Source organism: Carettochelys insculpta, chromosome 7 (assembly GCF_033958435.1).
Source record: "Carettochelys insculpta isolate YL-2023 chromosome 7, ASM3395843v1, whole genome shotgun sequence".
Lineage (NCBI taxonomy): Eukaryota > Metazoa > Chordata > Testudines > Carettochelyidae > Carettochelys > Carettochelys insculpta.
Genome location: NC_134143.1, coordinates 56,718,644 through 56,741,244, shown reverse-complemented (window position 1 = coordinate 56,741,244; position 22,601 = coordinate 56,718,644). Strand labels below are relative to the sequence as shown.

The window sequence follows — 22,601 nt, the reverse complement described above, 5'->3', positions numbered from 1 at the left end:
CGTACTCTGACATTTAGTTTCTCATAATGTACAGATAACATAAATTAAGACCTTGATCCTGAAACCAGATCTGTACATGTGCACACACAGAAATGTGATAAAGTCAGTGTCTCCCTGTGTAGCAGGACTAGAGGCTTATACTCTAGTGGTCTTTTCTTACGAACAGCCATAAACTTTGGACGGATATGCAAGTACCTTAGTGTAACACCTACTAACTACATCATCATCTTGGTCTCAGGGCTTGTCTATACTACGTGGAAGATCAACGCAGTCAGCCAATCTTCTGGACTTCAATTTCATGCATCTGGTAGAAACATGTGAAATTGATCGGTCTGGGGTCAGTAGTTGAGCCCGTACTCCTTGCTATCATGAGGAGTAAGAGAGGTTGATGGGAGACGTGGCCCTGTCAATCTCCCTCAGTGAAGACAGTCAGGCAAGTTGATTTCAGATAGATGGATTCTAGCTATGCAATTGCCGTAGCTAGAATTGCATATCTGAAATTGACTTAGTCCCCTAGTGTAGACCTGGCCTTAGAAAATGTGGCACTAGCTCACAAACAAAACCCATCTTATTCCTAGTTCCCTGTATTGCCATAGCAATGTGGTATGTTTACTGGACTGGTTATGCAGTAACTACTTAAAGAGTTTTCTAATTATAGTTTAGTCCAAGTTATAGGTTGAGAAGGTTTTCATCAGAAGTATGTGTCTAAGGATAGGTATATATGCTCTTTCACTGAGTTTGCTCTGTTGACAAATATTGGTTTAGAGCAAAGTTGAGGCATAATTTGCAGTGAATAATTTATTCATGCTTGTGTTTTTTTAGCTGGGGTTTTTTCTTTTCTTTTTGCCTCCTCTTCTGTTTACAAATACCTATGTGCAGTTTAAGATTTTCTCAGGATGGCTTATTCTCCAAATAGTTTTGGAAATAACCAGTTTCTTTTGCATATTTGACCTGCATTAACAGATTTGATTGGCAAAATAAGTGACACATCATGTTTCTGTTCCCAGACTGAGGAACATTACAAACCAGGTGAATGCCTGCATTCACGAATTCAAAAGTTCATTTTTGGGAAATATTCTCCAACATTTACTTAAAATGAAAAGTTCCCAACCCTGATTTAACCAGGTACTTAAACACAAGCATAACTTTAAGCACAAGCAGAGTACCATTCACACGAGTGTCACATACCTTGGGCATAGAGTCATGCACCTGCTGGAACAAGACCTTCATTCACATTTCCGCTGGTAAATACATTCTTTAGTTAACACAAAAGAGATCAGACTAACACTGAAGTGAATTAGTTTAAAGTGTCAGACAAGTATTCCCAGAAAGTTTTGTGCAGCATTTGCCAATTTCTACCTACTTTCTGTGAAGCCAAGTACTCCATGCCCCTCGCCAGTTGGTATGTGCATGATACTAAGTCTTTGAATGTCATCTGCTCTTCTGGTACCCTGTTGATATCAAATGTATATTCCATTCCAGGGGGTCGCCGTGCTCGCAGGTACTCCCGTAGATTCCCTTTAGAAGCGTATTCAACAATCACATACAACGGTCCTTTAGGTAAACAGAACAGAAAAGAGAGGTGAAACAGGGGCAAAAGGTAAAATGATTTTAAACACAATCTTACACAGTAAACTCTTTCATATCTGGCCTTCTATCATCCAGAACTGGTATTTTAACCATAAGTCAATTTTAGTTGTTTTCTGTAAGTATAGTATAGTGAAAGTAAACATAAATAAATGCACCAATACAGTATAAGTTTACAGTGTACAATACAGCTGGTGTTGTTAAACAGAGCAGTCTGCATATATTTTTGTTTGTTTCATAATATCTTGATCTTTATATCTTAATATCTAATCTTTTTTCTTTAGTATTATGCATTGCTAGGTCTAATTCTCTATTATCCAGAATACATGAGTATCCTGCAACTCCCCAGTCCCAGGGGTTCCAGATATGAAAGACTTTACTATACAATGCTTCCCATCTTTGAAACACTGTACACACATATCTTCTCTAATTCAGCTTCACAACAGCCCTGGGAAATTGGCAAGTACCATATTAAAAATAGGGAAGAAGAGACAGAACCATTGTTAAATGATTTGCCTATGGCCACACTACAAGTCACTGGCAGAGCCACTATTAGTAGTACAGAGTTCCTAAATCCTAACCTTGAGTCTATTCCTTTCAGGCCAGACTGTCTCCTGCTCTTTGAACATTTGCAAAACAAAAACTGAATGAAACTCCCAAAAATAACACTGCTTCTTTTTAAAAAAGAAGAAAAAAAGTTAGTTTTCCTCTCACCTTTATATGGTTTGGGACTCCCTTATACCTCATAATTAGCTTGTAATAACAAACTGGTAAAACATTTACAGAGTAAAGTGATCCCTTCCAAATCGCACATTAAAAGTTTCACTAAACCAGACTGACAATGTAGGAATAAAGTGTGTAAAACTGCTGTAAAAAACACTTTTCCCTATAGCAGAGATATATTACAGAGGTTTCACGCTATACTGTATCCTTCTTAACATTACAGCTGCAAAGCCTATTTATAATCAGATATGGAAGTTAAAATACTGTGCTAAGCTAAAGCAATATCTGTAAATCCCATCACAGCATGACTGTTTCCTTAAAAACTCCTGAAAAGTGATGATAAATGAGACACTTCGAGGCCTGTTTGAATGAAAGCACTGACTAGCCTTCTGCTTTTTACTCACCATCCTGTGTACAGGCTCCAAGAAGATTGATGATATTTTTATGCTTCCCAATCATTTTCATCATCTCCATCTCTGATACTAGGTCAGATAAGTCTTTTTCTGTAGCATCATCTGCACATGAGAAAGAAAGTTCATCTCATGTTTTCTGGAGTGCCAATGCAACCCACACACCTCCTGGGTGTGGTTCACTATTCCATGTAGTGGAACTTAGACCACTTACACAGAGAGAGAACAAGTCTCCTCTACAGCTTTAGCTGAGAGACTGCTGGCTTTTAGCTCAAACTACAGAGGCTCACGCACTAAGCTCCAGAGGTCCCAGGCCTGGTTCTGCCTGTCAATGGTGAAACCAGCTTAACTAGGACTGTTTGCCATTTATCAGCTCATGTGATATCATCAGAAGGACACAGGTTTAGGAATGAATGTGAGCATCTAGGATTCATGTCATATGAGCTGATAAGCTGTGGTCTCAGCCTCTTGAAACAGGCTGATCTATCTCGACTCCCATTCAATAGCATTCTATGTTTACAGGAAAAAGCAAGCAATGTGGGGAAACTGCAAAACCTGTGCTGAACTCTCAAGCAAGAAACAGTTTCAGTGTTACTCTTATAGTTAAGGTTAGAATAAATATGTCCACCTAAAAATGGAAAATCAGAAGTATGGCTAAATATATACAGTCTCTCCTGTGAATGAAATCAATGGACAAGAAAACTGATCCCATCTACCAAGACTTGATTTGCTAGTAAATACAAACTGCTGAAGATAAATAGTCTGTCAGAGGCACTGATTTATACTCAAAGATGCTGAAGGCTGAGGCCAACTATGTGAACTCTTACCCCCTATAACGATAGAGATCAGATGCTACAAAAGAAACTTTTTTGATAAAAATGACCACTTCACCTCCCCTTCTCCCTTTACCTTTCAGCATCTTCACTGCCACAGTAACTGCCTCTTTTGGTCTGTCTTTGTCGATTCCCACCGCTTCTGCCATGACGACTTGCCCAAAGCAACCTTCCCCAAGTGGTTTACCCAGGGTCAGCCTAGAGGTGTAAACAGAGAATAAACACACAGCACCTGGGGAAGGGACGCAGGCTGTGAAATTCCAGTGCAAAATATAAAGCGCTTTCAACAACTGGCTGTAGTATGAGGGTCTCTGTGGTGACAATTTCCACGCCGCATGCTCTCTCCTGTCACATGTTAAATAAGAGAGTCTTCCAGCCCCTGTCACCAGCCAGCAAGTGGGGACACAGGCTGGAGAAAATAAAATTTGATCATAACACTTTTACCATAGAAGATGATATAGAGAACTTTCGGCACCAAAGTCACTACCACATGTAAAATGCAGTCTAGGTAGGACTCCCAAGAGGCAGTACCCACTAAACTCTAACACAGAGAAACTTCATTCTCATAGTGGGGAATAAACAGACAAAAGCAAAAATCATAAAACTAGGGGATTTGAGAGAGTTCGGTGCCCAGATCAGTGTTTACCCAACGCTACAGAACTGAAAAAAATATATATATCCATCATTCAGGGCCATGTTCTGCTGCCTTTACTCACATGGAGCAATATTTTATTCCACAAGTAACCCAATTAGCATCTCATTGATGGAATTGTGGAGTTTGCTGCTGTTATTCAGACCAAAATATGGCCCTCAGTCAGGCCAGACAATAGGCAGGTGGGAAATGGGCAGCTGCCACAGGGTCCAATGATTTGAAAGAACCCAGGGCTCCGAGCCAATGCTACGGTAGAAACAGAAGTGGCCAAAGACTCAGGCCCTTTAAATTGCCACTGGAGTCCTGGATGGCACGTATCAAGTGGAGATGAAGGGCTGACTTGGGGTAGCTAGTTTCCAATCCCACACCTTCCAGGGGCCTGGAGATGCCCCCCCCCGCCCCCCCCCCCCGCCATACCTTGTTTAGGACCCAGCAAGGTCTGTCGGCCACCCTGCCCTCCATATACAGATAACCCAAAAAGAAAACATTAGAGCTGCGTGCATCCCCTTTGAAAATAACATCCCCTTCATATGACTAGATAGGACAGCATGTTCAAAAGAATGGGCCAAGCATTGGCTTCTATCTGTTACTGCTAAAGTAAAAGGGGCTTTTCCAGATTAGACCAGTGCTAAATGATCTAAAAATCACATCTATTTCTCTGCCTTGTCTCTGTTTGACAGTAACTGGGAATGGACAACAGGAGCTGGATCACCTGAGGGTTACCTGTTCTGTTCCTTCACTCTGGGGCACTATCAGAAGACAGGATACGGGGACAGATGGACCTTAAGTCTGACCCAGTATGGCCATTCATATGTGCTTATGGCATTGACTATAACAGGGAAACCAATAGAAAAATATTTCCTATAAGGGCAATTCGACAGACTTTCTTTAAATATTGCTTTTTAGTGGAACCACAGTACTAGTGAAAATTTAAGCAACGTGGTTTGGATCTGTTTTCAGTGTGCACAATAGCCTGAAAAGGTGCAAAGACTGAAGGGCAACGTATGCTATGCTGAGGTCATTCTGCATCCAGGACTCAAACTAAATTTAAGGTCTTGGCAGAGAACAAAGATTTGCCTTAGAAAATGGTTAATGTCTGTGTTATTGCACTGCTAGCACCAGTTGAACAATCCTGGCATTGTGTGCCTGCTGCCCCCCAACCTAATAAAATGTCTGTAAATAGCCTCCTTTCTTTGCAAATCAGCTCCACCTACTTTTGTGCTGTAGATTGTTTCTAAATGTTTAGCACTCTAAAATGTTCCACATTTAGTGCATCCCCCCAGGGAGGGGAAAGGCTGACAGAATTATGCACATAGACCTCCACTGTTGACCAGAACATTGCAGGTGGCAGTTACAGTACATTGCACCAGTTTTTGGCTACATGATTCAAATAATTTCCATAACTGTTCTCAAAACAGACGTGATTACATCTCTGTGCAACAGTTATAAGAGTGATCTTACAAAGACAAACTGTTCATGGCAAAAACAAGCCGTTTTCTTAAACCTATGTAATGATTTTCTTTTAATGAACACTAACTTCACTCTACGTTTGTGGTTTTGCCTGTGTTAATATTTCATAGCTCTCATACATGCAGATTAAACTCTGTTATATTTATGGTAAAGATTATACTCCAGACCATCTTGCAGATATTCAGCCTTATTACGCTCCTAAGAACAGATTTTATTAACTTTATTTATTTTATTTGTTTAGCTTTATTCAGAAAATAAAACGTTACTGAAAGGGCCAAAAACGATCATTATCTCCATCAGCATTGTACTACACGTTCTATTTATTAACTACCCCAATTGATTAACAGAAAAGATTTAATAGAAAGGAATCCTATCAGTCTGATTAACCATTAACTTTAACTCTTGGTAATGAGATACTACCTATTGTTGACTCAGATTGTATATACTCTTGGCTCACTGCTAAATCACAATAAAGGTTTATTTCTTTGCTACTAAATTTACTAAAAAGTCTTCTACAGGTGGACTACTATTATCTAAATGTTTCTGAGGGACAGCTGAAAACTTTAGAATAACTCAGAATTATAAATATTACATTCATAAAACAGAACTGAATCTGACATTTAAAAAGGGTTCCCATATTTTGAATTTTCATTTAATTGCATTAGGGAAAATGCAAGCAATTAAGGTAATCCCTGAGCTTTGGAAAGAAAACCTCTTCAAAGTACCACATTGTGATTTTCAGACTTCAATAAGTAGTGTTCATGAAAATAGTCTGCTTACTTATCTCTGGGGAATTCCCACTTTGGATCTTCTGGCAGTTCATATTCAGAGACACCTGCCAACATTGGGGCATCGGCATTGGATGAGAGACGTGTTGTTATCCTCACCAGAGGTGTGTTGGAGTTCATGGAGGAGCTAGAATCTGCAGACACCTGTTGGAATGCAAGATGCAAAAAGAGATGTAATATTGGCCCAATGACTTGATAACAGCAACACATGGTAACCAAACCAGCTGACATTCAAGAAAATTAAGAGTGGATGAAATCGTAAATATCACCTGAAAATCCCAGTATATATTCGGACATGTTTATCTTCCTTCTAAATAAGGCACAGACTCTTCTTCATATGCCAATAAGGGTAAGTCAGTTATATAAGCAGAAAAATAATAGGGAGTGTGCTAAATGATTAAACATATTCACTACTGAATTAATGATGGTGTGATCATTCTTCCCTCTTCCATTCCCCAAATGATGAATGACTGAAACATTCATTATTGGTTTTCAACTATGGACAACTGAATACATTCTTTTTTAAAATTTCTATTTACTTCATGTTCAACATGGATCACTAAGCAAGACTAGTTTGGGAGCTCAACAGGATGCAGAGAAATCCTGTTGTGAGGACAGATTCAGAGCCATACCCACAACTGATTCAAGTAATAATTATATTTACAATACATCCCTCATAAGGCTGCCTCAGGCTGCATGCAAAAAATAAACAGAAGATGCTACCTTACATATGGCATTTCTCTTGCAGGCAACACACTGCTATTTAATCTCGCTGTTCCAAGATGATTCAAAAACAAAAAAGCTTTTTTCCTCCCCTACATATTCTCACATCTCAGATCCATCCAGTATCATTGCCTCTCTGTTGTTTGTTTTGAGTCCATGTTTTCCCTGCCCCAGGTATCTGCAGTCTTTCTGGAAACCTGGTATCTTGTTGGCAGTGTTGGGTGGAGGCTCTCTTGCAATGCTGCCATCAATACCAATCCTCACAATCAGCTGGAAGGAGGTCCTTGAAGGGTGCCAAATTCACTCCCATCCCAGGCCAGAGATTGAACACACCAGTATGACTAACACACCTGAACCCATGCAGTAGGAGTCTTGAAGTCAAGCCTGAGCCCATGGCTCTCACACAGCTGAACGGTTGGTGTGCAGTATTAGCAGGCCATATATTTCACATTTGTTCCAGATATTCACATAAATGAAATTACATGAAAAAAAATTATAAATAAAGCCGCTCCCAGCAACATCATGATTCATCCAGAGTGCACCGCACTGCACATCCCCTGCTGCCTCTGTGACGTTTGTCTACTGCTTTGGTTCCCACCTATTTTAAACCCCACTACAGTTACAATGTCATTGCTCACTAAATTGCTTTGTACCCAGGAATGCACTTCTAAGGGGGAAGGAGGATAGGGTGGGGAATGATGCTCTCATGTGGTATATTGGAAACAAAACTCAGAAATTTATTTCTAATTGTGACTTTGGGCCTTGTTTTCAATGTCTTTTTCAGGGGAAGATCACCAAGACTGTAATGTGACATCAACAGGAATTGGCCTCTTGATTCATCTCCCTGGAGACTGCCTATCTAGAAATAGATTATTATGGAGAGAAAGGTGTTCTGTTCTGGGCTGCTTTTAGCAAATGGACATTTTAGTGAACCATTCCATTTTACAGCTGTTTGGCAACCTTGCCTTCAAAAGAAATCTGGGTTGGCACTGATCAGCTCCAACTTCTGCATCTGTGGTGTGTATGGGGTACAAGTGACTATGACAACTCAAATAAAAGTCTTCTTTTAAAACGTGAATGAGTATCTTCTCCTCAACATCATTAAAGTCACTATCCATTTACAGAAGATACAAATACATGACACATATGACTCTGTGGACTGGAGAATGCTATCTATATACCTTCCCCATTGGGAACATGAATAGACCAAGGTTACCAGCCCCAGCAAGCCGTGACTGCACTTTAAGCAAAAACAGTCCCCATGACACTGCAGTGAGTTTAAGAATAAACTTTCCCATTTGGCAGATGGAAACAAGCACACTGAGGTTAAAGAACTTGCCCAGAGCCACACAGCAAGCCAGTATAAAACCCAGGATTAGAATTTGAGTTCCATGTTTCCTCTTCTACAGTGCTTCCTCTCACAAGTGCCCTTTAAAATAATACTTCACAAAATGAACTGAGGTCGCAACTTGAAATATTCAGAACAATTTGAGCAGAATGGCAACTCCACTATCCCATAGTGGCTCACAACCTGTTTTATCCTTCATTCCCCTTGTCCATCTCTTCTCACAATAATGCTATTACTAGATTCTGTCAGTATTTCCTACGTAGCTCCAGAATCCACCCACTTCTGTATATCTGCACGGCCAAGACTCTTGCCCAGGCCATTGCCACTTTTCACTTCATCTCTCGCTCTTGTGCCTTCCATACATTCAGCTCAGGCTTCTTCAATCTGCCCAAAATGCTCTCTCTCCAAGCATCTATCTTGCCTGCCACTCTGGCCCCACACAGACCCTCTTTAAATTGCTTTTACAGGCTTTCCACTATCTTCCCCATTGAACTCAAACTTGTGCTCAACTTCAGTGATCTGCATGATGTAGCTCCTGCCTACCATTCATTCCTCTCACTTAGCCCTTTAATTTCCTTCATTCTGGCTTCTAGACCTCCTTCCATGAAGTCTTTTATGCATAAAAATGTCTCCTTGATCCAATCTGACATCCTCTACGCCTTTCCCTCTTCAAATACACTTTTTCTTTTCGGCTTATAAACCTTAGTCCTTTAATCAGAAATGCCAATATGTCTGATGCACAGAGGATTCAAATCTTCATACAACTTGCAGATTTGAGAACTAGACATTTAGTTGCAGAGGCTGATGCCTTGAACTTGAGAAGTCTCCAGTTCAATCCCTTGTCATGACCAAAATGTCAGGCCACCATGCTAACAAATGATAAACTCCAAACATAGGGTAAGCCTATACAAGGGAAGTAAATCAATTTCAGTTATGCTATTCTAGCTATGGCATTTGCATAGCTAGAACTGACGTACCGGAATGGACTTATTTCCCTCGTAAAGACCAAGCCTCTCTAGTCTCACATTGATGTCAGTACAGGGGTCAATGGCTAAGCCCAGAGAGGTTGATTTTGCCGCATCTTCACCAGATGCACAAAATAGAACTCTGGAAGATCAACCACCAGTACAACAATCTTCTGGTGAGTATGGACAAGCCCATAAACTAGAAGAAGCAAAAATGGTGAAACTAACAAGATGCTAGTCCCACTTCATCATTCAGTCACACTGCAGTTTGTTACTTCCTTTAGCCCTTCCCCTTTTTTTAAATACATTGATTATTTTAGATTGAAAGATCTTCAGGGCAGTTATTCTGTCTTTTTATTGGTCTGTCAAGGGCTAGCACTCTATCAGTACAACATAAATTATTTTTTTCTATATTTCCACAAGGAGTAGATGCCTTGGGTGTTATCCTTGTCCCACAGAAGTCTCTGACAACACTTACCCTGATTTTAATAGTATCAGGATTTCACCCTCTAAGTCTATCCCCTAATTATATCATTTGCTGTTTACAAATGTTTGCCCTTCTATATTAAATGAGAAGGTCTGAACTGATAGAAAGCAACAAAATGGCATGTAAGTGAGCAGAGTACAATCACAAAATCTGGTATGTCCAGGGAAGTAGAAAATACAGTGTATTTTTCACAACTACAAGAAAGCAGAACTCTTGTTAGCAAGCAGTTCCTGAGAGAAGTAGTTTAAAAGCATAAATGGAATTTGGACTGTTCCACTCAAATTTGTTTGGGCACCATTAAGTTCCCAGGGTTTTAATGAATGCTGCAAGAGGCTCTCTGGATGCTTGGCAGGTAGAATTATTCATAGGTGATGATCATGCTCACCTTTTGCAGCAACTTAACAATCTAAAACTTGGTACAAGGGCTGAAGAACTGGCCCAGAGGTCGTACGCAGCTCAACTTGCTGCTTACAAACAGGGAGAAACTAATAGGGAAGGTAGAGGTGGGTGACAACCTAGGAAGCAGTGATCATGAGATGGTAGACTTCAGGATCCCGACCAAAGGAAGGAAAGAGAGCAGTAAATTACACACCTTGGACTTCAGAAAAGCAGACTTTGACTCCTTCAGGAACCTGATGAGCAGAATCCCCTGGGATGCTACCATTACGGGAAAAGGAGTCCAGGAAAACTGGCAATATTTTAAGGAAGCCCTATTGAAGGCACAGAAAGAAACCATCCTGATGCGCAGCAAGAGAAGTAAATATGATAGGAGATCAGACTGGCTTACTGGGGAAATCCTTGGAAAACTTAGGCACAAAAAGGGAGCTTACAAAAAGTGGAAACTTGGACAGATGTCTAGGGAGGGATATAAACGTATAGCTCAAGAATGTAGGGCACTTATCAGGAAGGCGAAAGCGCACCTGGAATTGCAACTCACGAGGAATGTGAAGGATAACAAGAAAAGTTTATATAGACATGTCAGCAAGAAAAAGATGATCAGAGAGGGCATGGGGTACCTACTGGATGTGGGAGGTAACCCAGTGACAGGTGGTATAGGGAAAGCTGAAGTACTTAATGCTTTCTTTGCCTCTGTCTTCATGGATGAGGACAGCTCCCAGACTAATGTGATAAGTGATGCACTGTGGGATGAAGGTGGACAGTCTTTGGTGGGGAAAGAACAGGTTAGGATCTATCTAAAAAAGCTAAACCTATATAAATCCAGGGGCCTGGACCTAATTCATCTGAGGGTTTTGAGGGAGTTGGCATATATCATTGACGAGCCCTTGGCCATTATCTTTGAAAAGTCATGGAGATCAGGACAGATGCCAGATTATTGGAAAAGGCAAATGTAGTGCCCATCTTTAAAAAAGGGAAGAAGGATGATCCAGGGAACTATAGGCCGATCAGTCTTACATCAGTCCCTGGAAAAATCATGGAGGGGCTCCTCAAGGAAGTCACTCTGAGGCACTTGGAGGAAGGGAAAGTGATCAGGAATAGTCAGCATGGATTCATGAAGGGCAAGTCATGCCTGACCAATCTGATTAGTTTCTACTATGAGATAACTGGCTCTGTGGATAGGGGAAAATCAATGGATGTGATTTATCTTGACTTTAGCAAAGCTTTTGATACGGTCTCCCACAATATTCTTGTCCGCAAGTTAAAGGAATGTGGATTGGATAAATTGATGGTAAGATGGACAGAAAGCTGGCTAGAGGGTCGGGACCAGCAGGTAGTGATCAACGGCTCGATTTCAGGATGGCAGTCGGTTTCTAGTAGAGTGCCCCAAGGTTCGGTTCTGGGTCCTGTTCTGTTCAACATATTTATCAATGACCTGGATGAGGGGTTGGATTGCACCCTCAACAAGTTTGTAGATGGCACTAAGCTAGGGCGGGAGGTAGATATGCTGGAGGGTAGGGATAGGGTCCAGAGTGACTTAGACAAATTGGAAGACTGGGCCACAAGAAATCTGATGCGGTTCAATAAGGACAAGTGCAGAGTCCCGCACTTGGGCCAGAAGAATCCCAAGCATTGTTACAGGCTGGGGTCCGACTTGCTTAGTAGTGGTTCTACAGAAAAGGACCTGGGAGTTATAATGGACGAGAAGCTGGACATGAGTCAACAGTGTGCCATTGTGGCCAAGAAGGCCAATGGCATATTAGGCTGCATCAAAAGGAACGTTGCCAGTAGATCCAGAGAAGTGATTATTCCTCTCTATTCGGCTTTGGTGAGGCCGCATCTGGAGTACTGTGTCCAGTTCTGGGCCCCCAATTATAAGAAGGATGTGGACACACTGGACAAGGTCCAGCAGAGGGCGACCAAAATAATTAGGGGGCTGGAGCATATGACCTATGAAGAAAGGTTGAGGGAATTGGGTCTGTTTAGTCTGCAGAAGAGAAGACTGAGAGGGGACTTGATAACAGCCTTCAGCTTACTGAAAGGAGGTTGCAAAGAGGCTATTCACAGTGGTCATAGATGGCAAAACACGGAACAATGGTCTCAAGTTGCGGTTGGGAAGGTCCTTGAACATTAGCAAAAACTTTTTCACGAGGAGGGTGGTGAAGCATTGGAATGGTCTACCCAGGGAAGTAGCGGGGTCTCCATCCCTGGAGGTATTTAAGTCTCGCCTCGACAAAGCCCTGGCTGGGCTGATCTGATGGGTTTGGTCCTGCCTTGGGCAGGGGCTGGACTTGATGGCTTTTTAGGTCTCTTCCAGCTATATTGTTCTATGATTCCAAAACAATTCACATTAAAAATGCCAGTTTGCAGACCTCTGAGTAAAAGTTATAATGGGTTGATGGGTGGGGGTGAATAGGCAGTCGCATTCGCTCCCCAACCCCCAGCATCTTCCTCCCACCTCCATGCTCCCTGGAAGCGGTATGTTGCTTCCAGAGAAAGAGGCAAGTGGGGCAGAGAAAGGGGGGAACAGTAAGAGGGAGGTGTGGAGGGTTCACGTAGCCTGTCTCCCCCAGAATCCACATCATCAGTCACCACTGGTTATGCTGATCTGAAAGATGGTTTACTTGTTCATGACAGTTTTCTTATTCATGATAGCCACTGTTGCTTTCAATAGGCACTGTGCCATGAAAGTGTGACTAAAAAGAAACATTAGTGAGCTAATACCTCATGCACACCGAAGAATTATTTGAATAGGTTTTCAGAGCTCTCCCCCCCTCACCCCTTTCCTCTCCCATGGATAGGATGTCATTTGTACAAATAACTGTTTTTTTATCTTTAATAATTTGCTTGTCTTTAGCTTAAAGGGGGATTGTAGTCAGCAGTTTTACTGGGTTAAGAAACCATGTTTAAATTTAAACTTGGAAGGAACTATAATGCATTTAGAACACAGACGGCTGAAATTTCTTGCCAATTTCCATTTCAATATAACTGAACCTGTTTACTTCACGGAGTAATTCTATAATTGACTAACTCCTACAGGCAATAAAAGTGCATTAGCCTCGGTACAACTGATGAGTGAAATCCAGAGGGATTCCCCAGTATTAGCTATTATGAAAGGAATAGACCATGTTCACAGGGAATATAAATTTTGATTGATTAATTGGAGCAGTGCAGGACGTTACAGGAGCTGAAGGGCTATAAAAGTCCTGTCTCAGAAAAGGGGAAGACAGCCTGAGTTGGCCCTTGGTCAGGGGAGGCCGACTGAAGTTAGTCAGTGATTTTAAAATGGCTCTTTCCTGCTTCTGTATTAGCAAATACAAGCCTATAAAATCGACATCAAGTGTCTTTGTTTTAGCACCATAAACTGTGAAGACTATTTCATGTAGGTGAAGGTCAATGACGTTACAGCATCTTTAACATACTTGAACAGTGAATTTTGAAAATGAGATGCTGCTCAATGAAATGACGAAGAACCACTTGAATAGTGCTACTGGGTAAGACAGTTTTCTTTGTAGAGTGACAATTATATAAAAGTATGTAATAAAACAAACATTTGGAGTCATATCCTATCCAGAACTGTTTGAGTGAGTATTTGTGTGATCAGGACCAATCTTATAGATCAATACTATATGAAATATTTGATAATCATAGAGGTGTAGGTCTAAAAGAGTCTTCAAGAGGTCAAGTCCAGCTCCCTGTGCTGAGGCTTAGACCAACTTAACTTACACTATCTCTGACAGATGTTTGCCCTCATGTTGTTAAAATCCCCAAGGATGGGGATTCACCAGTGACAAGCAGTGTGGGACTCTTATCTTGGTGCCTTACATAGGATACTCCTGTTAATATGCCACAGAATAATGTCAGCCTTTTTTCAACTGCATCAGATTTCTGACTCTCATTCAATTTTTGAACTTCTAGAATTCCATTTTCAGTAGTACCCCCCACACCTCACACAGTATTCTCCATTTTGTAGCTGTACCTCTGATCCTTCCTCCCTAAGTGCACTACTTTTCACTTGCCTTCACAGAATTTCAGCTTGTTGATTTCAGACCAAATTCCCCAAGTTTGTCAAGTTTGTTTTGCATTCTAAATCTGTCCTCTAAAACGCTTTTTCTAGTGTCTTTCCAGAAAAAGAAGGGATGCAGGGAGGGCCACTCAAAGGCACAGGGAGGGCATATGGAGGCACCCCATTCATCAATTAAAATTTTGGCAGGGGCGAGTGCTACCACAAGTCACCCGTGAATATAGATTCCATTAAAATACCACCAAGATTATGGTTACATTATGACTTGGGGGTGTGATTCCCATCTCATGTACAAACGCTTGCATGAGCTCTCACTGAGCTAGCACACACGCATCAATAGCTGTGTACTCATGGTAGCACGGGCAGCAGCAGCTGGACTTAGACTGAAACCAGCAAGTAAGAACTCAGCACAGATAAGCCACATCACTGCAACTGCTGTCCATACTACTGAAATTACACTGCTAATTTATGCCCATTCAAGCGTGACTTGAGTTAGCACAAGGGTATGTACACGAGCTGGGAATCACGCACCTAGTCCACAGTGCAGACAGAGCCTCACAGTGTATCAAAAGACAACAGCAGCAGAAAGTGCTGGAATAAGAATTTTGTTACATGAATATTTGAAATATGAGTGTATTAGAATTGACATTATTGGGTCATGACTGGATTATCCCTTTCTCACATATTTTGTTTTCAAAATAAATATTCCCATTTTTTTAAAAAGCAAACTGCTGCTCTGCTCAGTAAATTTAGCAAACAGAAATGAATACATAAAAACTAACGTGAAAACTCATCATAAATCTTTCTTTAAAAAATCCACAATGGTTTTGGAAGCATTCTACATTGAATAACTTTATGAGAATGATTAAACTGAGGGCAACGACTGGCACAGGATGTCAGGCACATACTGAAAGGGCACCTAATAAACCACCACCAGTCTAAAAGTATCTGCAGTGAGGAGAAGCTGAGTTCAAAATGAGCCCTAAGTACGGCTGGTGACAGTGAAGACATGCAGAGGATTTTCTATGGCATTTTCTCTGTCGTCAACATTTCTTCATTTCAATACAATTCTTGTCATTTAGGCCACAGTCCAATAAGTGTCTTTTATCACAGGAACTGATACACATCACCTTCTCTGGATAAGGAGGCTACGTTTAAAAGCCCTTCTTTGCGAAGAACAATTGACAGAATTTTTAATATGTATCTATGTGGTGGAACAGAGACATATCATGGATACTTCTGATAAACCAATCAAGCTCCACTGGCTTAACTGGCAGGGCTCTCGAGTCACACCAAACTTTCTCCTAACTTGAAATCAAATGCAAATGTAAGAGAGTTTAGAAAAAAGAATGACTACGATTAATGATGAGCAACCATATTCAAATAAAATAAGAACTAACACAAATCTTCAACCATAATGCAAACCAAATACATTTAAGTTTTGAAAAAGTTTGGACATTTTCCCACCGTATTTAAACTCTACAAAGCTTTGCACTTCCTGTATTCAGGATAAGAGGGCAAAAAAATTACAGTAAAAGGTTCCTTTCACGGTGCTTCCAAGCCAGAAAAACTAGAAACCCAGCAACACACACAGAGAAGCATAGCTTATGAAATTGAGATGCATTCCGACAATAAGCAATAAACTTCTAATATGCTTATCCACACTGAAAAACACCCTGAGGGACACACATATTATTACAAATGATAGAATATTCTGATCAGGCTGCTAAAACAATGGGGATTTTGTACAAACTACTAATCTTATAGATGGTCTTGAACTAAAGATAGGCCAGATCCAAACACCTTTGAACATTAGAAACCAGAACCCAAATCTTAATATTGCTGATGGCCCCCTGTATTTCCTATAATAAAGCAAACCCCAAATACAGACCTTCTGAACCTTGAGTGACTGGAAGTCTGAGAGTGAATTTCCGTGGATTTGACCTATGTATTCTGAAGACTTATAGCATGAAAATCAAAACATATTAAAACTACAACCACAAAAGAAACAAGTATTTTAAAAGACGATAGCATGTAGGAATCTTGCTGGTTTGGTAAATGATGGGTCTAGAACAAAGCCAAAAAGCCTATTACTTGCTCAACTGGTTTGTAGTTCCTGGTACTACCCTCTCCAGAGACTTTTATTACGAGGGATGAGTCAAAGTTTGCTTTAATAGACTTGATGAATGTTTCATGTAACTTTCTTTGCGATGTGTGTTTCAAATTTGATATTAGTTTTTCCCCTACAGTTTCCAAATGCATCCGCAACTTAATCAGATTGGCCCTGGAAACTATTTAATTTCTTCCCTACTTCTATTTGATTATGCGCCTATGTATTTCCGAAGCTGGTTCTGGGTGTATGGTTAGCGTTACAATGTACTGACATTCCTTCCTGCTCACTCTCTGAAAATGCTTCCTAAAAATGTCCTCTGTCTGGTAGCTAGTTATTACAATGACAGGTACCAAACCAACAAAATTATAAATAGAATTAAATAAGGATCTGTTGCGACAACCATTTTTGACATTGGGGGGAAATTTTTCACTGACTTCTAGAAGCACCGGATCAGGCTGCAACTGCATCAAGAGTGTTTTCCTCTTACATTGCCAAGCCCATCAACTGGGGAGGGCGGGAGGCAAAGGAGCAAATTGTCCTGGGGCTTGGACCCTTTCAACCGCTGCCAGAGTGCTGGGACATGCACTCTGAGCAGCGCTAAGGGCTTGTCAGGGAGGGGCAGCTGCGCTCTGGGCAGTACTGTGGGCTGACTGCCCTCAACTCCACCCCTTTTGTCCTTGATCCCGCCCCTTTCTGAAGAACACAGCCTGCAGCCCCCTTACACACACACACACACACACACACACACACACACACAGAGCCCAGGGGCCCATGGAGACCGTCAGCTCCCCAGTGGATTGCTTATATAGAACATGCTTAATTTTGAATGTGCCTTTTCCCATCATCCACCCTGCTTTCTTTTTCCTTTGATGCATAAAATCTACACTACACTGTGACTCTCCATATTCTGGCTTCTTGGGGTTTTAGGCACTGACACTAACTCTTACATGGCAATTTTGTTTACAACTGATTGGAATCTATATCAGAACCTTGGTGTTATAATTGATTTTACGGTTCTCTCACTCTCTTGTATATATACTTTCTTTTTTTTTTTTTTTTTGGGGGGGGGGGAGGGGTAGTAAAAGTTTTTTAAACTCTTTATCTACTTTCTGTTACCTGTCTGCGCAGAGGAATGCGTTTAGTCAGCTTGTGCACAGCAGGCTGGCTGCTGAAGTCCGGCTTCTTAGTAGTATTCTTCATGCGACACAGGATGACTGTCAGCACCATGCAGGCAATTAAGAAGACCCCTATGCAGTAAATGGCTATCTCCAGGTAGTCTGGGGATGGTGGATACTCTTTTTTTTCTTCAGGAGCTAGGTTGCAAGTTTGGAGGAGGAACAAGCATGCCACAGAGTTAGCACAAAGCAAAACATGTATCAGTACAGTCACTGGAACAACATCGGATTACATGGGGACTTCATGCAGTAATTTCATGGAATACAAAATACTGTAGTTCTCCAAATAATTTGTTTAAACCATCTCATAACCAGCACACTGTTTCAGATTTTGTGTGTAAAACAAATGTTGTTTCATAATGAATTCAGTGCAAAAAATTAAAACTACACCTAGGTTGATTTTCCAGTTCTCATTTTAAAGCCAAGCTCTCAAGGAGGAGAAAATCGGTACATAGTCCACTTCAGATTAGTAAACAGTTAAGAAAAAATTTTGACAGCTACAAATCACAGATTTAAGTCAAAACAATTCATAAGAACATTGGCCATGTCTACACTAGCTTCCTCCTTTCAGAGGAGGCCTGGTAATGAAGGATTTTGGCAGATGCTAATTTAGAGGCACTGCCATGAATATGCAGCGCCTCAATAGCATAATGGCAGCCGCACACAATTTGAAAGTGCCGCTTTCTAAACACACACCACCCGCGTAGCTGGGGGCTTTCAAAAGGACCCCCTAATTTCAAGAGCTCTTCCTCCCATTTGGTTTTGGGAAGAAGGGGCTTTCAAAATCAGGGGATCCTTTCAAAAAGCTGCTGTCTACACAGGTAGCGTGCATTTCAAAAGCAGAACTATTGACTTGCATGCGGCTGCCATTATGCTAATGAGGCACTGCATATTCATGGCAGCGTCTCAGTAGCATCTGCCAAAATCCCTCATTGCCATGCCCCCTCTGAAAGGAGGGAGCTCGTGTAGACGTGGCCATTGTGTTTAACTTTGCTAAGCAGTTGAATGCACTTTGATGGACAAAACACATATTCATTTAGCTGGGCTAGAAAGAAAAACTTACAGACTCCTAAACAAAACATACTAGGGCGTGAGTCTGCATTGTCTGTATAGCTAAGGTATCCACTAGTAAATAAGTCCACAAGAAACACAGCTTCCATTAGCCCCTTATGGTAAGCATGCTTCCTAACTCAGGCTGGGATTCTTAAATGAGTTGAAGGGAATTACCTGCTCAACTCCTGTTTAATTCCATTTTAGTTGGGTGCCTAACTCCCTTAGACTCTTTTGAAGAGCCCAGCCTCCCACTAAAAAGAAATATGATAATGGAATTGTTTTCAATACACTTTAATGGTTCTTCTTCAGTCAGCCCTACACAATAGTTTTAATATGAATACAATATTCTTTCTTAAACCTCATCAATGGTTACAAGTCAATCCGACTGGGGGCATGTGTGTGTGTAGATCTTACTTTTTTTGAAAACATTTGAAGTTATCCTCAGGACAATTACATATGCAAGTACTCTTAAGTTCATCTTTACCAAAGCCATTATCTGGAATATGCCTCCGAAAAGGCAGCATATGATAGCAATCTGTGGTCACTCTGCAAGCAGTACACATCCACATTTTCATTTTCTTGTACCTTGTCTTCAGTTAACGTCATATTTCATTCAAGCAAATTGGTTAAAAGATGCTAATCAGTCACTTGCAAAAATGCAAACACTGCGAGCAGAAGCAAGCTCAGCATAAGCACTGTCTGACTGCTTAGTGATAACGAACCATGCAGACACCAGTTCACTGGGTAAGAGCAGAGTGAGATATAATGGAACTGTTTTGTCCAGTGCATTTGAACAATAAAGGCGAAATGGCCCATAGATATTAAGAACATTTCACTCACGTAAGACAAAGCTCAACTATACAGTTATGCAAGACACACATGCAGGTAGCTGCACCTTTTTCTTAGGATTAAGAACTAATTAATGCTAACGTACATAGTGGCCTAGCAAACCTCAGATAGTTAAAGTTATCACAAAAATGACATCGAGGCAGTTGGATTATAGCTAATGGTTATATATAAGAAAGTGTCACAACCACAGAAATAAATGAAACAGTTATATTTTCTGACAGCTAACAATTTTCAGGCAATACAGCAAATTGATGTTAGTTTCTCCTAAGAAAAAACATCAATCCCAGCATTCCACAACATGCTCTGCAGTTAAAGCAAATTAACTATTCATTCTCTTAAAACATGCAATATTGAAAGATGCACAGAACCGATTCCCAAGGTATATAACGCACTGCTTCTGTATACATTCTATTGGCTTTAAAATTAAATCCACTGATTCTCACAAGACATGTAGGCTATAGGTAAAAGTGAACCAAAACATATTAAGTGGCTCGTACATTTGATGAAACATACATCACAATGGCCAAATTAGTTTCAGAATTGCCAAGGTAATTTTGAATTTCCTCTTGTGGGAGAAGTCTGTGAGGATTAATATGGTGATTAGCTCTTAATGAGATACTCAGAAAGAGACATATTTCCTTCAAATTTCTGATGAATGTTTTATGAATGCAAAGATGTTTAAATTAAGCCAGACAGTGGTCCAATTTGTCCTTTATATTTTTATAGCTGCAGATTAAGTGAAGTTTTGTAAAATATAGGAAGGCAACTCTCTTTAAAAATAATAATAATTAGGCATTTTGAGGATCACAAAAGCTCCAATTCTGAGACAGAAGCTGTGCAAATTCTGCAGCAATCAACAAAGAAAATAAAGAGGAAAAACCACTGAAAGAGAGCAGAACTGTATACCTGGCAGAACTGTCAACCATGCAGTGTGAAAGGATATCCCAATAGAATTACCCGCCAAGCATGTATACTCCCCAGCATCCTCAAAAGTTACATTCCGAATATAGAGAACCTCAATCTCTTTGTCCGTGGTGTTAACACCGGCGGCCTAAAAAAAAAAGGGAAGCAAAAGAAAAGCTAGACATTGTGGGAATTCTTGTGGACAGGGCTGTGGAACCACAGGGCTTTGCACTTTGTAAAGTTGGTGGTGTGCAGATCCAAAGTTCCTTCCCCATCCACAAATCCCTCATCCAAAAGGCGTTAACCAACAGGTCCCAGCTCACCTCAGAGAGAAATAAACACCCTTCACCAGACCTAAACTCACCACCTAAACATGCATGCAATCAAATGGCATGGAAAAATTAACCCACAACACTTAGTTTTCTTTCCTCTTTTTTGAAGAATAAAAGTACATTGAAAGAAAAACACAGAGAAAATGAAGTGGGAAAGTATCTGGTACCACTCAGCTACCAGAGAGAAAAACACCATACAAAAATATACATTGAAGAGATGAAACCTAAGAGGAAAAATGTGTCCTCAGATACACACACAAGTTGCTCACCATGGCTGTGTCTACACGTGCCCCAAACTTCGAAATGGCCATGCAAATGGCCATTTCGAAGTTTACTAATGAAGCGCTGAAATGCATATTCAGCGTTTCATTAGCATGCGGGCGGCAGCCGCGCTTCGAAATTGACGCTCCTTGCCGCCGCGCGGCGCGTCCAGACGGGGCTCCTTTTCAAAAGGATGCTGCCTACTTCGAAGTCCCCTTATTCCCATGAGCTCCTTTCGAAAAGGCACGTGTAGACGTAGCCCATCTTGAGCAAAATATGACCCTAAGAGTTCCTTATCCATCACAATGTATTTAAATATGGTAAATTGTGCAATGCTGCCAAGTCTTATAATTTTTGATGATCTAGCCTTATGATGTGCTTTCCCTCAGGTCCAATCTCCTAGAATCACACTATTATGTAAGACTCACAAGCTGCTTCTACTGCTTTTTTTATTTTCTCCCTTATGTAACGTTACTAACCCATGATTATGGAAAAAAGCTAGAAAGCCCTAAAAGTTTTAAAAAAAATCAGGTGGCAAGCCATGTAAAAGAACCCATATACATATATACACATAAAAATATAAAAAATCTCAGAATATGTAAACAAATCTCATGATTTTTTGACTGAATTATGATTCTGGAAGGTTTCATGTTGATAAGGCCTATCACATCACTGGTCATCTTTTGTGTAATCTATTCTCCAAACTTCAGCAAAAAGAATTAATTCAGAAAGGAAGACTTTTAGCCCTTGATTCTACTACACGTTCAACAAAGGGCATAGCACTGCACCGACTTCTAGGAGGAGGTAGGTCAGACATATAAAGAACACAATTTTAAAACAAACATAGAAACTAAGCTGTAGAAAATGAATGAGGGAATAAGCAAAATCTTGTAGTTATTTTTCAACAAAAAAAATCAATTACATGCCATTTATAGACATGTAATGTTGAAAATCACCAGTGAATATGTATTGCAATAATATCTTGATAAGCATATATATAAATGTTATAAATTTGCAGCAGCAAAAATTAGACCATAATATTATGTAATACCATCCTGTATTTTTATGATGAAATATGCTGTATGGACAACAAACCTGAACTCAGAGACAGACATCAAATGCAAGAGAGAATAAAACTGGTTAAGACAGATCAACTTCAGAAAACACAGAGCACAGACAGAGACTATTGTGAGAATTTTTCCATGGCTGCTGGTGTAATACCAGTTGCATCACCCAAGAAGGATTACAAATACACCAAGGCCAGAGAGTTATCCTAAAAGCTGCCTGCAGTCTCCCAAAGCACCATTTTTTTCAGCTTCTATATCCAGCTTTCTTTAAAAAACATTGTTACCTTTTGTAACAGTGAGCCAGGCAGACTGGTTGGCCTCCCCTATATAATTGGAGACCTTACAAATATATTCTCCAGCGTCCGCCTCTGTCACATTGTACAGCGTCAGCACTTCAGCATTGGAACTATTTATCCCCGAATGCTAGAATAGACCAATAACA

General features: G+C 40.6%; 1 protein-coding gene across 7 annotated transcripts in view; it reads right to left on the bottom strand.

Moving 5' to 3' along the window:
* FGFR2 (fibroblast growth factor receptor 2) overlaps positions 1–22,601 on the bottom strand; it is a 103,453-nt gene that overhangs the window by 15,035 nt on the left and 65,817 nt on the right. For 2 of the 7 annotated variants that reach the window (XM_075000523.1, XM_075000527.1), the window contains 6 exons: positions 22,444–22,582; positions 17,630–17,832; positions 6,456–6,607; positions 3,630–3,751; positions 2,715–2,825; positions 1,364–1,554 (listed from right to left, as the gene is read on the bottom strand). In XM_075000523.1, coding sequence (XP_074856624.1) covers positions 1,364–1,554; positions 2,715–2,825; positions 3,630–3,751; positions 6,456–6,607; positions 17,630–17,832; positions 22,444–22,582 — 918 coding nt within the window. Of the gene's footprint in view, positions 1–1,363; positions 1,555–2,714; positions 2,826–3,629; positions 3,752–6,455; positions 6,608–17,629; positions 17,833–20,502; positions 20,648–22,443; positions 22,583–22,601 lie in introns of all 7 variants that reach the window. The other 5 variants (XM_075000521.1, XM_075000525.1, XM_075000522.1 and 2 more) reach the window with 3 other exon arrangements.